At 34.0% G+C, this 17,313-nt stretch overlaps 1 protein-coding gene across 5 annotated transcripts in view; it reads left to right on the plus strand.

The window, feature by feature from the left end:
- The window catches only part of LOC143240721 (retroviral integration site protein Fli-1 homolog), a 193,639-nt gene that overhangs the window by 165,729 nt on the left and 10,597 nt on the right, over window positions 1-17,313 (plus strand). For 4 of the 5 annotated variants that reach the window (XM_076483651.1, XM_076483653.1, XM_076483649.1 and 1 more), the window contains 2 exons: window positions 608-682; window positions 14,833-14,880. In XM_076483651.1, the coding sequence (XP_076339766.1) occupies window positions 608-682; window positions 14,833-14,880 (123 nt within the window). The remainder of the gene's footprint in view (window positions 1-607; window positions 683-14,832; window positions 14,881-17,313) is intronic. The other variant, XM_076483652.1, reaches the window with a different exon arrangement.

Raw genomic sequence — 17,313 nt, forward strand, 5'->3', positions numbered from 1 at the left:
ATAGACAGTTACATTGTTCAACCAGGTTTAGTTGAAGAGTATTGTGGTAATAGACAGTTACATTGTTCAACCAGGTTTAGTTGAAGAGTATTGTGGTAATAGACAGTTACATTGTTCAACCAGGTTTAGTTGAAGAGTATTGTGGTAATAAACAGTTAAATTGTTCAACCAGGTTTAGTTGAAGTAAACAGTTACATTGTTCAACCAGGTAGATTGTGGTAATAGACAGTTACATTGTTCAACCAGGTTTAGTTGAAGAGCATTGTGATAATAAACAGTTAAATTGTTCAACCAGGTTTAGTTGAAGAGTATTGTGGTAATAGACAGTTAAATTGTTCAACCAGGTTTAGTTGAAGAGCATTGTGATAATAAACAGTTAAATTGTTCCACCAGGTTTAGTTGAAGAGAACTGTGGTAATAGACAGTTAAATTATTTAACTGCGTTCAGTCAAAGTGTTTTGAGAAAGTCTTAGTTTATCAGAACAAAAAAGGAACTTATATATAGTCTCTATTTTAACAGAATTAGCTTTCTGAAGCTAACTAATTTTGCATTCTTAGTGGCAGAAGTAAAGTAAGTTTTACTGAGGTCAATCTTGCTATATTCCAGGTTACCCCCACAATGCTCTCCCTGGCATGACAAAACCTACTCTCGAAGCTCACCCACACCTACGGAACATGCAAGGTAAGTTTCAGGTTAAAGTTGAGAGCTTGTGTGTAATGCTTTTAGCTACAATTACATGGCAATGTTTGGACACACACAGCCTGATTTGTTAAATGACATTCTATGAATACGTCTAACCAGGATTTTTGTAAAACGTTTCATAGGTCTATCCTTTGGATATTAAACAATCTGTCCACTGCTAGTAAAGCGGTAAGTCTACGGATTTACAACGTTAAAATTAAGGATTCGATTCCCCTCGATGGAGTCAACAGATAGCCCAATGTGTCTTTGCTATAAAAAATACGTATTAAACAATCTGTGTTTTCAGATAGTAGGGTATATTGCATTTTTTTACTACAGTGAGTCTAGAATATTAGATAATATTTTGTATAAGGCATTATTTGACTACAGAGAATCTGGAATATTAGATAATATTTGGTAGATTACATTATTTGAGTACAGAGAACCTGGAATATTGGATAATATATGGTAGATTACATTTTTTGACTATAGAGAACCTGGAATATTTGGTAGATTACATTATTTGACTACAGAGAACCTGGAATATTAGTTAATATTTGATAGATGGCATTATTTGACTACAGAGAACCTGGAATATTAGTTAATATTTGGTATGTGGAATTATTTGACTGCAGAAAACCTAGAATACTTCATAATATTTATTTGGTAGATGATATTTGAATACAAACAACCTCTAATGTTAGATGATGTTTGATATAAAACATTATTTGAAAACAAACGATTTGTAATTTTAGATAATATTTCTTATATTACATTATTTGGAAAATGAACAACCTGTACTTTAGGATAGGGGTTGAACGTTTATATTTTTAGATCCTCATGACCTGAGTTGTTGGATACGGATAGTTTTTCAAGATTCTCCAATACTTGGGTAAAGACGTTAACTACAGTTACTCACAGTCTTGTAACTTTTAAATAACTTCTTTTTGAATTAAAGCCAATCAGTTGCAGTGTTTCTAACAACAATAATCACAGAGGTCTCTGTTGCACAAGAATAAAGTGTACCATATTGTTTCTCTATATTGTAACTGCGGTAAAAGATTGTTGAATTAAACTATGTGCCACGTTGAAAAATGCTTAATTTGCTCATTTCCGTGTCTGATATTAAATTACCATGTAATCGAGTTACACCACCTTCTTCGAATCTAGAAAACGAAATTACATTTTGTGGGCGATCTGAAGGTGTTTGTCGATGTTCGATTAAATATTTTTTCGCACCGAATTTTAATAACAAATATTATGCATAGCGACGCCTACAAACCTGATTCCATCCAAAATACTCGTAAAGATAGCGGCTTATGTCACCTTTGTTAGAAGACAATGCAACAACCAACTGCCAGTGCAAATTAGTTTCAACAGCTTTCACATATAGAACCTTAATAAAAGGAAAATAAACGAAAATCGATGATTAATTTTAAAGGAATTGTTTATTAAGATCATATATGCAGGTGACTGTCTATATATCATACTGTGTATTTCCAAATTGCATCAACACACTCGGAGAATTATCCGATTGTCAACATTAGCCTTGGGCTTTATAATTAACACCAACGTATGATGTAACAACTGCTGCCCTCCCATTCCTATTCTGTAAGGTATTTGTTGTTTCTAATTATGTCCCTGTAGATAATCGAATTGTTCGATTACTGTGATTGAGGTTTACTAAAAAACATATTTTATGAATATGACAAAAATTATGATGAGTTAAAGTTAGCGAATGTAACGTCCGAGAGGATCACATCGTAATACAGCGTTTCGTCCAAAACGAAACAAGCTTCTAATAGGGAGAAAAAATATTGTTGTAAGATTCCTCGGAGATCAGTGGGGACGCTCTCCCCATCACTCGTCAGATTTATATTTGCATTTAGAAAGACAAAAGTAGAATATCTCTTACGGAGGCTGTGATGTCATAAGCCCTGGTTGAAGGATTTTTATTTATTTTCCGTGAGAAGTAAAACTATTGAAAATATAAGAATGAAAAATAATAAAAAACATTGCTAAATATTTAACAAGTATTTGTAATACATCATAAGGCTTGTTTTTTTATTTCAAGACACTCTAATAATATTTATATACTTGTAATAGTACAAAAAATATGTTTAAATAGAAATACGAAATATATATTTACTTCATAGTAAAACTTTACTACTTTGTTTTTCGGAACTTCGCGCGAAACTACACGAGGGCTATCTGCGCTAGCCGTCCCTAATTTAGCAGTGTAAGACTAGAGGAAAGGCAGCTAGTCATCACCACCCACCACCAACTCTTGGGCTACTCTTTTACCAACGAATAGGGGGATTGACCGTAACATTATAACGTCCCCACGACTGAAAGGGCGAGTATGTTTGGTGTGATGGGGAAAACTTTGCTTTCCAACGTTTTTGCACACTCATGTACCAAAAGGGGTCGACCAATGTACTCTACACAATTGTCATACTTTTATACGTTACACCGGTGTAAACACATTTCAGTAATCCATACATGTTTCTATACGACATTTTTAAGTCATTAAAAAGTAATATAATATACGATGAGAATTTTATACCAAGCTTATCGTCTGTGAATATCCTGTGAGCTTTAAAATGTTAGGTTAAACACAGGAAATGTTAGATTATAGATCATTATACTATAAAAATGTTGCGCTAAACACAGGAAATGTTGGATTATATACTGAAATTATTGGATCAGACACTGAAAATGTTGGGTTATGCACAGAAAAAGTGAAGACCATAGGTCAAGTTCACTTAACTTTCCTAAAGCAAATAGGCATATTTTACCATATGTTTTCAGACCTAAAACAGTAATGTATTTCAAACTAACGCTATTAAGAATTAATCACTTTAAAATGAATAGACTCCAAATTATAACTTTAAAAGTGAAATTAGTGTTTCTCCAAATTATTCATACAGTTAGTTGTAAGTTATAAAGATATTAAACTTCTCAAAATGTACTAACACACTATTCCTTTTAGCAGTAACTACATTTTTATTTATTAAATAATATCAGAATTCTATTATTGAGTAAGCTGTTCTATATGATGGGATAAGGTTGGTAAAAGTTTGAGCTTTTTTAGACAAAATAAAAATTAGTAAACGTTTTGATTTGTGTTTTACGTTTATGTACTAGGCCTAGTTTCCTTTCCAAGTACTTTACAGATACAAGCGAGTATATACTTTTGACAACAGCACCTTGTATCTAACTCTGAATGTTGCAAGTGAGTCTGCACTTTTCGTAACAGCACCCTCGTATTTAACTCTAAATACTCCCAGGAGTGTGTGATTTTGGTAATAGCATACTCGTACTTAACTCTGAATACTGTAAGTGAGTCTGTGATTTTGGTAATAGCACACTCGTATTTAACTCTCAATACTGCCAAGGAGTGTGCGCTTTTGGTAACAGCACCTTCGTATATAATTTCGAACAATCTACTCAAATACTCTTTACAAATAGAAAAACCAAATAATAATTTACTTTTATTCTCCTCTCATAATACGAATTTATTACAAAATAGTGTTATTGTGTTTTACACTTAAACTTTTATCTTAATATCGAACGAACCAGTCTGTAAAACAGACGTTTTTATCGAACGGTTTAAGGCTGCTTACCCAATCTTAACCTACGTAATCTACCCCAAGAAATCTTTTGTTTCTCTGAACTGGAAGAATGAACTTTTTTATTCAGGTCATGATTCTTGGTCCCTTAATAAGCTGATATCGGTATCGCTTTCCAAGTGTCCGCCCGACCGTGGTACTCGTACCTCATACCAACGAAATCTTTAGTTTTGTAGTCTGTTTGAAACGAACAAATGCTGTTAATCAGAAACGTTCTCATGGCCGATGTTGAGAAACCTCTAAAAGCAGGAAATTGAAAAGAATACCAAAATCCTTAGTCTTTATAGGATTAAGTGCTTAAAGAACCCACAAATTCGTGATTGCGACTCTCCTCTTCAGCCGCGTGCTCTCAAGATGTACACTAAGCTCGTATTTTCTGATCGACACATTTCCCACAGAAAACCTAATCTAAAAACATCACTGTTCAACTAAGAAAAAAAAGCGTTTGGTAGCTTATAAAAAAAAGTTTTATAACTGCGAAGAATTTAAGCTAATTTAAACTGCTTATAGAGGGTATCGCAAAAAAAAACTGCTCCCTCAGTTTCAGGGCACCGCAGAAAATCAAACAAAAACAGCTCTCTCAGTTCCTAGATACCGCAAGAAAACCCACAAAAAACAGCTCCATCATAAGGAAAAAAACCAGTTCCGTCGGCTTCAGGATGGAGGAAAAAACAGTTTCATCAGTTCCAGTTTTCTTATTGTTTTAATTTTATATGAGAGGCTTGCGAATACAATTTAAATCTAGCAGACAAATATCCTTGTGTTATACTTGTAGCACATATCGTCGCAAGTATTTGGTATTTTTTGATAGTTTAACAGTGTTTTGTTTATTTTGCATTTGGGCGAAATAAACATGTATATAATATCAAGATTTATAAAAGCTGGAACTGCAGATATGAAATCACTTTTGTTCAGCAAATTTTTCTAGTAATGTTTTAGGCATAAGAAATTGCATCTGCTGTGAGTGATCATTGACGAAACGTAATAGGAACATCATCTTCTACATCAACTGTATACAGTAAAATAGGTTTATTTACCTGCAAGAAAAACTTGTGATTCATCTCCTAATCATCCCATCAAATGTCAATTATTAATCAAAAATATTTAATGTTTTTTTTCTTTCCCGAAGTATTTTAGCACTAACATTTAGCTAGTGTTACTTAGTTTGTGATTTTCTAACTTATATATAGGTTTATCTTACTCAGCCTTAGTAAACCCGATACCATGAAAAATTTATCGCCTATATGTCTGGTACATACAATTGACTTTGTCTTTGTAACCTACAAAAAGGACCTTCAACATGATGGCCCATATAAATAAATATATATTTCAGGTTATAACCATGAATTTATAAGCCGTAAACATAACACACTAAAATTTAAAAAATACGATGCATATTTTTAAAAATATAACTTTTAATCCCAAGTTGTAGTTTGTACCCTAGAGGTTAAGATTTGCTGTTTTTAAAGCAGTCCTTTCTCGTGGTTTTGTTTACTTACTTGGCTTCATTTAGATGTAGTTATTTAAGTTCACTAAAATATATTTCAGGTTATATTCTTCTGCACTTTTAACCTCCAAAAGGCCTCTTAACTTCATTGCCTGCATATCAGGTTATCTGTAAGGCTCTGCTATTGAAACCCACAGAAAGAGAAATTAATTTTAAGGTTTGGTTAAAAATACCAAATGATTAACAACACAGTGTAATATTTTGCCTCTGGTGATTTTAACTCATGTTTACTGTTTCTAATCTTCGAAGTTGACGAAGAATTGTCGAAGTCTTCCGTATTTCAAATTTTAAATCCTCTCGCACGTTGTTAAACTATTGAGGGTGCTCTCCCGTCACACGCAACAACCAATAACGTTTTCGTCACGTAAATCATTATTTTTTGATAAAGGTGTATAATTGCTTTGCCCTGTGTAATTTCTTTCTTGGCGGTCATGATGCATGTGTTGATCAGAACTGAACAGCAAACGAAAGCTACGACGTGTGTATATCGACGTCCACTTTGTAATATCCATGTAAAAATGAACGAGACAGTTCTTATCTGTACAGCAAGTCTATGTCAAATTGTTTATCAAATGTTAAACACCTTAACGTCATCAACGCATAGTATGGATCGTTCCTAAGAACAGGTGGTGTCTTCTGTTGTAATCTCTTTGTTGTGATGTTGTTTTTCTGGTTTATTGTAAACAAATTACAATGTAAGTGTCGATAGTAACGAAATGTTAATGAATTACATCTTCCACTTAAACACTCTCTTTTTTCTCTCTCCCATGGTTTTTCATTCAGAAGATACATAGTTTGATTTCGATTAAAGATTTGTTTTCATGATCCATTCACAAATTCTTGTCAAAACCTATTACTTCACTTCTTTAAAACGGAAATTGTACCATTATCAGCAGAATGGATGATTTATTCAATGGAGGCCACAGTGAAGACGCGTGCATCTTTAGCACATTACAAGCAATGTATCACAATTGGTTACGCCCTGCTTCCATATCAGTTTTATATAAAAACGACAGAGGTCTTGTCACTGAACCAGAAGGCAGTTAGTTATTATCTAATACATATGCTGCTGCGTGTGAAAGCAGAAATCGGGTAGTCTACATAAAATGTATTTTAATAATTTCAGAAACCAGAACCCATAGCTCTAATTTTTGGTTTGATAAATCCAGCGATGATGTCAGGTAACGTAATTTTTATCGTAGAGTTTTCGGGTCCTTGAGAAATGCTTGTGTTGATATTATGTGTTGACATTAAGAATAGTTATTGCAGTTTCGATCGTTAACTTTATAAAATAAACTATCAACTGAAATCGTCCATGAATAATTTGTTTTTGTCGTAATGAATTTATACTGCATATTAGATTTAAAAGTATAATTTCGTGATTACCTGATCCTTGTTATGGTTCTTCTTTATAATAATACGAAATCCCTTTATGATTTGTCCTTGTTATTCTGCTTTATAATATAATGAAATCCCTTCATAACTTTTTAGTTCTTGTTTTTCTGCTTTGTAACAAAAGTCTCCTCAGGAACTGTCGATCTTTGTGGTTCTCCGTTATAATGAAATAAAATCGTTTCCTCTCTCTATATATATATGTTATTATAAACATGACAGTTAACACTCCTACGAAAAGTGTGGCCTAATAGGCCCCAGAGCAACTTGAAAGGTTATTAATATTAGGCTAATAATTTTGTATTTAAATGAAATTGAAATTTCATTTGATTTCATTTCATTTAAATACAAAATTATTAGCCTAATATTAATAACCTTTCAAGTTGCTCTGGGGCCTATTAGGCCACACTTTTCGTAGGAGTGTTAAACAACTCTTTCTTTTAATGTGAGTAGTTTCTAGAATAAATTAAAATGTAACATTCAATACTCATGATTTTAAAACGATTGTATTTGTAACATCATTTTGTTATAATAATTAGATTGTAGTGCTCTTACAATTGTATTTGTTTCATATTGTTACTCTTACAATTGAATTTGTTTCATATTGTTAATCTTACAACTTTATCCCTTTGTGAAGTTCAACTGATGTCTTACTAATATATAGAGGTATCATTAATGTAATTTATTACGTTAAAATCTTAAAAGCACACACACACACCTAAACATTTTGTTGGTGAAAAAACACTCCATGTATTTCTTTTAATGAGACAACTGATAATGTTCTATTATTGAAATATTTTAACGAAATCCGCTAGTAGTGGTTTTGATATTGAATCACCACACATGATCCTGTTAATGAGACATCAGATAGAGTTTTACTGGTACAACATTTTAACAGAATCTTCTGGTACACTTATTAAGGTTTGGTTTTAATGGCAAGTCACTTCACGTGCTTCTGTTAATGGAACATGAGACAAAATTCCTATTGGTAAAGCATTCCAAATGAATCTTATGGTAAATTACCAAGAGTGGTTTGACTGAGAGATATTCCACTTGTTAACAGAGCATCAGATAGAGTTTTACTGGTACAACACTTCAACAGATGTTTCTTGTAGACTCTTCATTGTGTTTATTAAATGTCTAGACTGATATAGCAGAGTATCTTAGCTTTTGTTTCAAGAACTAACGTTACACCAACTGATTCACTTAATATAAAGTATAGGACTTCATTCTTTTGTATGAATATTGTCAGTTTCTTACTACTTGTTCCTCTCAGCGCACACAATATTAAGAGGACAAAGATAATTAAATCAACTTATACCGGACCAGGAATGGACAAGTCACAATAACAGTGTACTTACAAGTAAGGAATACAATAGTAGGAAGAATCGGAAGGACCTAACGAATCGTGAAACGTTCTTTGCTCTTCGCGGAAATGGAAATGTTGGCTTTCGTGCATTAATATCAAGACTGTTCAGTTTCGTCTTCAGTGAAGAACAAAGGTATCGGATGCATCCTGTCTTAGCTTAAGTCTCATTCCTAGCAGGATGCTTCTGTCTGTTCGTCCATCTCTTTCTTAACAGGAAGTAGTCGAGGAACATCAAATGAGATAAGCAGCTCAATCGTCAGTCTCTGTCTGCCTTATAAACCGATTTCCTGCCTTAGCTTTAATCTCCATTCTATCAAGATAATCCTCTTTCTTTTAGTGGAAGAGTCTCGGAAGACCATACCAAGCCTATCTCAGTCTCTTTTTCTGCTTTTTTAAACGACTAAGTTGAATTCTTGCTTGTACATATCTCTGTTTTGACAGACTTACCTGTGAATGCAACACATCTCGGACAAACATTACGTAACTAAACTTCATACTCTTACGAGTCAAAACACAAACAGTATTTCGTAAAACAGCTTACTGAAACAAAGTAAAAAAAAAACTGGCGAGAACAATGAGAGTTCTTTAGATTGTTTAATAACCTGGTTCACTGCGTTCTATGATTTTACGATACGTGGACCTATTTCTGATTTATATACATGGTATATGTAAGAAATAAAACACAATAAAATAGATTAATACATCACCTATAGATATAAACAAAACAAAAACGCTAAATATTCGCATTAAGAGAAACGTATAAGTAATCAGGTGTAACGTCAAAGATATCAATCGTTCCCTTTCACGCTATTGTGGTAAAAAGTGGATAAACTGACCTTTTATAGTGACTGATTTCCCGGACATAATTTTCACCATAAATTATAAGACGTAAACGATAAATTTATCAACACCAAAATGACAAGTCTACAGATTAATTATGTTTATCCAATCTCTATTTCAGCCCGGTATGGCCAAGTGGTTAAGACACTCGACTCGTAGTCTGAAGGTCGCGAGTTCAACTCCCTCGTTACACTAAGCATTACTGCCTTTGTAGCCGTGGGGGCGTTATAATGTGACCGTCAATCCCACTATTCGTTGGTAAAAGAGTAGCCCAAGAGTTGGTGGTGATGACTAGCTGCATTTCTTCTAGTTTTACACAACAAAATTATGAACAGAGAGCCCTAGTGTCGTTTTGCGCGAAATTCAAAAACAAACCAATCTCCATTTTTGTCTACCCCTGTAGCTCAGTGATAAGTTTGCACGTTTATGATATCACACTCTGCAGTTTTGTGCTTAACCAAAAACCAAATAAATTCCTCTGGTTCACCTATTACGTGGAAATATGTGCAAGTAAAATATATGCTTTAATTATTAATAAGCTTATTTTCCTGATTTCTCACAGTTGAAATCTGTTTTCTGTATTCCATAAAAAATATGTGTTTAATGTGCTATCTAACTATATAAAACAGTCCCTGCTTAATAAACCTAATTTCAACTTTGCTAAGTTTTTCGTTTGTTGGTTTAATTGTTTGTTTTGAATTTCGCGCAAAGCTACACGAGGGCTATCTGCGCTAGCCGTCCCTAATTTAGCAGTGTAAGGCTTGAGGGAGGGCAGCTATTCATCATCACCCACCGCCAATTCTTTGGTTACTCTTTTACCAACGAATAGTGGGACTGACCGTCACATCATAACGCCCCCACGGCTGAAAGGGCGAGCATGTTTGATGCGACCGGGATTCGAACCCGTGACCCTCGGATTAGGAGTCGAACATCTTAACACACTTGGCCATGTTCATTTAAAGAAAATTGTTTTTGAGATATTCGCGCTAATTGGATATCCCCTACATTAAGAGTTTCTTATCTCTTGTTTCCATAGGCTACCAAACAGCTGTTGTTATAGCGAGATGAACAAAATATAATCAGTATTTAAATATTTACCTTTATATTTATAGCCGTACGATTTAATGCATGTATTGAGGGTTAATAAGGATGTTTCAAAATATTCACACTTCTGAAACTGGCTAATGCATTTATATATATGTATATATTTGTATTTTAAGACATAGTTTTATTTTGCGATATATATATACATGTGTGTGTGTGTGCGTGTATAATTTGATATACAGTTTAGTGTAGACTTCTACACGATTTGTGTGTGTTCATAGTAACAATATATTTGACTTGAAAGTACGAAATGGTGATACGACATAGCACAAGAAATTTGTTGCGACTAAGAACATAGTTCGGAAATAAGAGAGGACAGAGCTTGTAGAAGTTGAATCGTGGAAATTTCAGAAGCACAGAAGGAAATATTTGAGTTCGATTGATAAAATTTCACAAAGAACTGTTACAACGGAAAGACAGTGTTTCGCTTCATGGGTTTTATAAACAGTCGTGTCTTAACTTGGAGATGATGAGCAGGGACGTTTCACGAGAGGAAGTTATACTTTTGTGTCTATTTGTATTCTAAAAAAATCGATGTGTAATACGTCCAAACTCACATTTCACGGCTGATTTCAGCATCACGTGATTGCACATGGAAATTGAAATACTTGTGTATCTAGAGGGTAGTACCGCCAACAATCACGGCTGGTTTCTGAAATCGTTGTGGAGTTCTGTGAGCTTATGTTTAATTTTCCTTCATACAAGATCTACGTGGATCGTGACACTACCATGCTCTATGACTATTCTTTAAAATTCATGTGGAAATATTCGATCTTAAGTGTTATTTTCCTTCTTATAAGAGAATCGTGGACTTTTAAGCGCAAAGCTGCACGACTGACTATATGTACTTCGCCTAACGTGGGACTCAAACCCACTTTTACCTGGGATATTTTCAGGTTTATTTGTTTTCGAATTTCGCGCAAAGCTACAAGAGGGCTATCTGCTCTAGCCGTCCCTAATTTTGCAGTGTAAGAGTAGAGGGAAGGTAGCTAGTCATCACGACCCACCGCCAACTCTTGGGGTACTCTTTTACCAACGAATAGTGTAATTGACTCTTATATATAATGCCCCACGGCTAAAAGGACGAGCATGTTTGGTGTGACAGGGATTCGAACCCGAGACCCTCAGATTACGAGTCGAGTGCCTTAACAACCTGGCCATGCTGAGCCTGTTTTCAGGTGCTGGAGAATTTCACAATTTTATCAGGAAAAGTAGACAAACAAATAACCAACAACATCAATTTTTAGAGCAGCAGTAGATTCGGAAATTTAGTGTAACGAGAAAAAGTGTATTATATGACATAAGTGCAGGTGCTTGTTTATTATTACAGCAAATAATTCCCATTTGAATTAGAATAAAAACTTCTTGAATACATTTTGCTTTCATCTCTTCCTTTGTTAATGTTTAAATTAAAATTTAAGTTTACTGAAAGAAAATTACACCACGTAGCAGTTGGAAAAACAATGTTTCTTTTGTGTTTATATTGTTGTAAAATTCCACACTGATTATTATAGCGGTTTTATATTGTTTTAATCTGCGGGTTGCAGTTTGAATCCCCGTCACACCAAACATACTTGCTCTTTCAGCCGTAGGGGCGTTATAATGTGATGGTCAATCCCACTATTCTTTGGTAAAAGAGTAGCCTAAGAGTTGTTTGTGAGTGATGATGACTAGCTGCCTTTCCTCTAGTCTTTTTCTCCTAAATTAGAGACGGCTAGCGCAGATAGCCCACGTGTAGCTTTGCGCGAAAATCCTGACAGTTACTGGTTCATGATTAATTAATATACTCTGAATGCCACAGGTTCGTGGTTAGTAATTCAACTGTAACTGCCACAGATTTGTAGCTAGTAACTGAGCTCTGACTGTCGCAGGTTCGTGGTTTGTTATTGTGTACTGATAGTCGCATATTCATAGTTCTAATTCAACTCAGATCTTTGTAGCTTGTGATCGTGGCAATTCATTTTTTAAAAACGACCTTGGTTTTTAACAATTCAGCTTTAATATGGAATAGTTCGTGGTTTTTACAACCACACTATAACACTGGAGCAGGAGTATAAATATTTTCAAACTGAAGGACATATCAGTGTTTAAATATAACCATCCTTCAAGGACATATGGGCTAAACGTCCAAATCAATGTTCAGGTATGACCATCCTTAAAGGACATATTGGCTAAACGTCCAAATCAATGTTTAGGTATGACTATTCTTAAAGGACATATGGGCTAAACGGCCAAATCAATGTTCAGGTGTAACCATCTTTCAAGGACATATGGGCTAAACGGCCAAATCAATGTTCAGGTATGATCATTCTTGATTTAATTCTAAATAACAAGAAACCAGCGTGTATGTTGCGTATTCTTAACCAAATTATAATTATTCAACAACACATCGCTGCTCGTAGACCTTTCGTTCTCACCAAACACTAGGCCACTCATAACTCTCTTTCTGACACTTAATACTCATAAAAAAAATGTGAACATCCAGTTATCATGTTTAAGGGTTGTTTATAGTTATGTACAAAACTGCACACTCATAACTCTCTTTCTGACACTTAATACTCATAAAAAAATGTGAACATCCAGTTATCATGTTTAAGGGTTGTTTATAGTTATGTACAAAACTGCACAATTGTTCTCTCCACCACGGGTATCGAAACCCAGTTTCTGGCGTTGTAACTCCTCAGACATGCTGCTGTGCCACCGGGGTGCTTAATGGTTCACAGTTTTAATAATTTAACCGATTGTTTCCAGGTTCATGGATTTGAGCATCCAAATGTTTTACCCTGAAGAACTCGTGGTTGTGACAGCTCAACTCTTAAATGTTTACCATTTGATGGCTTTTACTTCAAAATATCCAATAATCTAGGCCACGGCCTCTCGATCTTGTTTGCAATCAGCAGAGATAGGGAAGAATGATCATAAATCTCTCTTACCCCTAAATCAACAGCGGTCCTCATTTGGAGGCCTCCAGAAATGTTGACACTCATGGCTGAGTATTGATATTAGCACGAGTGTTCATAACGTAATGTTTCTGTACTTTAATACAAGGTCCTTCAGGGTGCCAATCGCAGCCTGTCGTCTCTGATTCCTTCTAAAACTTCGGGAAAAGGTGGAATACGACGAAATCAGACTCACAACATTGAACACACACGTAAGCTTTGACTACATTTTACTTATGTAAACGCTTCTGGCGGAAGTACGAACGTAGCATCGACTCTTACCGTTGAACGTAACCGTTTTGGTCTCCACAACGAAGTATACTTGAAAAAAAAGAGAGATAAATTAATATATTCCAACGTCAAACTTTTTTGGAAAGTAAGCCGTTTATTTGTAGATGTGGGTATGTGACTTAGTGATATTTTCAAGTGGCAAAATATCCGAATGCAAAGAAGTCGAAGAAATTGTGATTGGCGGACCAGTAATGAAAATAAACCAGTATTATCGTTGCAAAAATGATTACCGTAAATGTGTTTTTTTTAATATTGATATAAGTTCCTTGAGTGGACTTTGGACTAGACAATAAATATATTCTTTCCGTAATGAGGTTACCAAATTATAGCATTTTTTGTCTTTTTCGTATCTGTAGACTAAATTTGAAAGCGTTAGTTTTAATTAATATGTTTAAAAATAAGGAAGGTAGGTTTTTAGATCTCAGTAGATAGCTCATAATGAATATAAATTACACAATTGACAAAATTCATGATGACCAGAAACCTACTTGAAATAAAAAATGTATTCTCTAGACAGCAGACTCTCTTTGTTAACCTGAAAATGATCTATGAAGGTCGAAATGTTGTTCTGTACTTTATTTTAATTAAAGTTTTAATACCCATACCAGCCGTCATGAGAATACAATTAACAAAAAAAAAGTATCGTGTTACTAAACGTGACGTAACCTGTTCTCATTTATTTTGCTCCCTAAGCGCCTCCTATGTGTCAGGTGGAGCTCTTGTGTTTTTTTTTGTAGAGCTTAATGTTTTACACAAACACTATACACAAAGTCACATACAAACATTTTTACTGTTTTTTTTTTCATTGCGTAGATACGACCGAAATGTCAAGCCTTTTGTTAACACCGTTCGTTTTTGACACTCACATAAACAAAATCATGGTGTATACAGCCCATGCTTGGAGTCCAGTTTCTATACTACATTCAGAGACGTTTTCTTCGTAATTTCTTAAGAACTACTCACTGTTTGCTTTCCTAAGATGATTATTTTTTCTTAGTTGGAGGAATGTCGCTGTGTTTATTTCACCGTTTCGTTAAAAGTATTTTCTATGTTAATTTGAACTTGTGTTTTTACAGATCCGTATCAGGTTTTTGGACCGACTAGCAGCCGACTGGCGAGCTCAGGTATGCCTGTTTATCTGTCTAACTGTGTGTAGGTTACTTTCAAGTGGAGTAGCGACATATTCAACTGAAGTTGAAATAAAGATGGTCAAAGCATGTTCGAAAATTGTAAAATCTCTTAGCAACGCTTACACAAGGAAGGTACTAAACTAGATACGTAAATTCTGGCATTTACTGGAATTTCTTATTGGCATTATATATACACATATAGGTGCACATATATACACGTATTTTAGATATGTATATTGCTAATGATCTCATGTATTGTAAGAACAGTGGGTGATGTGCTATTAACAATAATAAATTGAATGTTGTTGCATTAAGAAACGTTTTACTAATTTCTGCAAAATATAATTAATTCTGTCACAAATATCAGTTACATTTTAACAGGATTCAACATGTATTTTCAGTGCATTGAATTTCTCACAACCTTTCTAGAGTTTCATCATACATAATTAACATTACACTGAATTTCTCACAACCTTTCCAGGGTTTTATCATACATAACTATCATAACACTAAATTTCTCACAGCCTCTCCGGAATTTTATCATATATAATTAACATTACAATGAATTTCTCACAACCTTTCCAGAGTTTCGTTTTACTTGATTCTCTCGAAAAAGTGTGTAAAAACGAAATATCAAAATGCAAGAATGAAATAGATCAGAAAAAATAAAGTTTCACAGACTCACCATTTTAACTTACCTTTTGTCAGACTTACCATTTTAACTTACCTTTTGTCACACTTACCATTTTAACTTACCTTTTGTCACACTTACCATTTTAACTTATCATTTTATCATTTAACTTACCTTTCGTCAGACATACCATTTTAACTTACCTTTTGTCACACTTACCATTTTAACTTACCTTTTGTTAGACTTACCATTTTAACTTACCTTTTGTCACACTTACCATTTTAACTTACCTTTTGTCAGACTTACCATTGTAACTTACCTTTTGTCAGATCATTTTAACTTACCTTTTGCCACACTTACCATTTTAACTTACCTTTTATCAGACTTACCATTTTAACTTACCTTTTAGTTTCTGAAATATAGAGAAAACAGTTCCACAAAGCCTGATAAACTTGAATCTCCGAAGATCTTTCAAAAGGTATTCAAACCCTATTAAAATGCTTTCTAATGACCATTAGGTATTCGGCTTTTAAAACTAAAGATATATGCATATAATTTTATTTCAGGAACTGTTACTTCTTTCCACAATTAAACATATATTTTCTTTAAGGTTACGCCCCCATTGAATCAGCAGTTAATCTCAATGCTTACAACGCAAAATATAAACATTCGATACCCGAGTTGAAAAACGACTCAGATATCCTATTGTGTAATTTCGCGCCTAAAAGACAAACTATATAAAGTTACCAAAATGTGTTTCTTGTGGCGTTCTACACGTATGACAATATTTTTTCTTAAATTTTATTTTCTTAAATATCTTGTTAGGCTTAAAATACCAGCGTAAGTGCACGCACCTTAATGGTTCTACTTACAGCTAAATACTTCTTCCTGATTTCCTTGACAGAATTCTTTCATTCTGCGAATTTCTTGATAGATTATTTTCGTTATTTTAATAACAGCTACCAGTTCACGATATTCTTGCTAGGTAATTGTCCATGCTCTAGATCAATACACAAAATTACAACACAAAATACCGAGCAATGTCATAAAACCCTCACTGTTCACATTTCCAAGCTCATTTCATAAAGTTTTAGAAATATTTAAGACCTTAAAATCTAGTGACAAAGATCATAGCATTGTAGACTTACAAGCTCCTATGTCATGTAATCTAAGAATGTTCCAGATTGGGCAGCTAAGTTACATGCAGAAATGAAGCATCAAAAATATAACCTTCACATCCAACAGTGTTGCAAGACGATATAAAGCATCACGTATATATCCTTTACATCCAACGGTGTTACAAGACGATATAAAGCATCACGTATATATCCTTCACATCCAACAGTGTTACAAGACAATATAAAACACCACATTTATATCCTTTACATCCAAAAGTGTTACAAGACGATATAAAACATCGCATATCTATCCTTTAAATACAACAGTGTTAAAAGACGATATAAAACATCACAATTATATCCTTAACATCCAACAGTGTTACAAGACGATATAAAACATCGCATATCTATCCTTTAAATACAACAGTGTTAAAAGACGATATAAAACATCACAATTATATCCTTAACATCCAACAGTGTTACAAGACGATATAAAACATCACATATCTATCCTTTATATACAACAGTGTTAAGAGACGATATAAAACATCACAATTATATCCTTAACATCCAACAGTGTTACAAAATGGTATAAAACACCACATTTATATCCTCTACATCCAACAGTGTTACCAAACGATATAAATCATCACATTTATAACCCTTATATCCAACACT

Source organism: Tachypleus tridentatus, chromosome 13 (genome assembly GCF_004210375.1).
Source record: "Tachypleus tridentatus isolate NWPU-2018 chromosome 13, ASM421037v1, whole genome shotgun sequence".
Taxonomy (NCBI): Eukaryota; Metazoa; Arthropoda; class Merostomata; order Xiphosura; family Limulidae; genus Tachypleus; species Tachypleus tridentatus.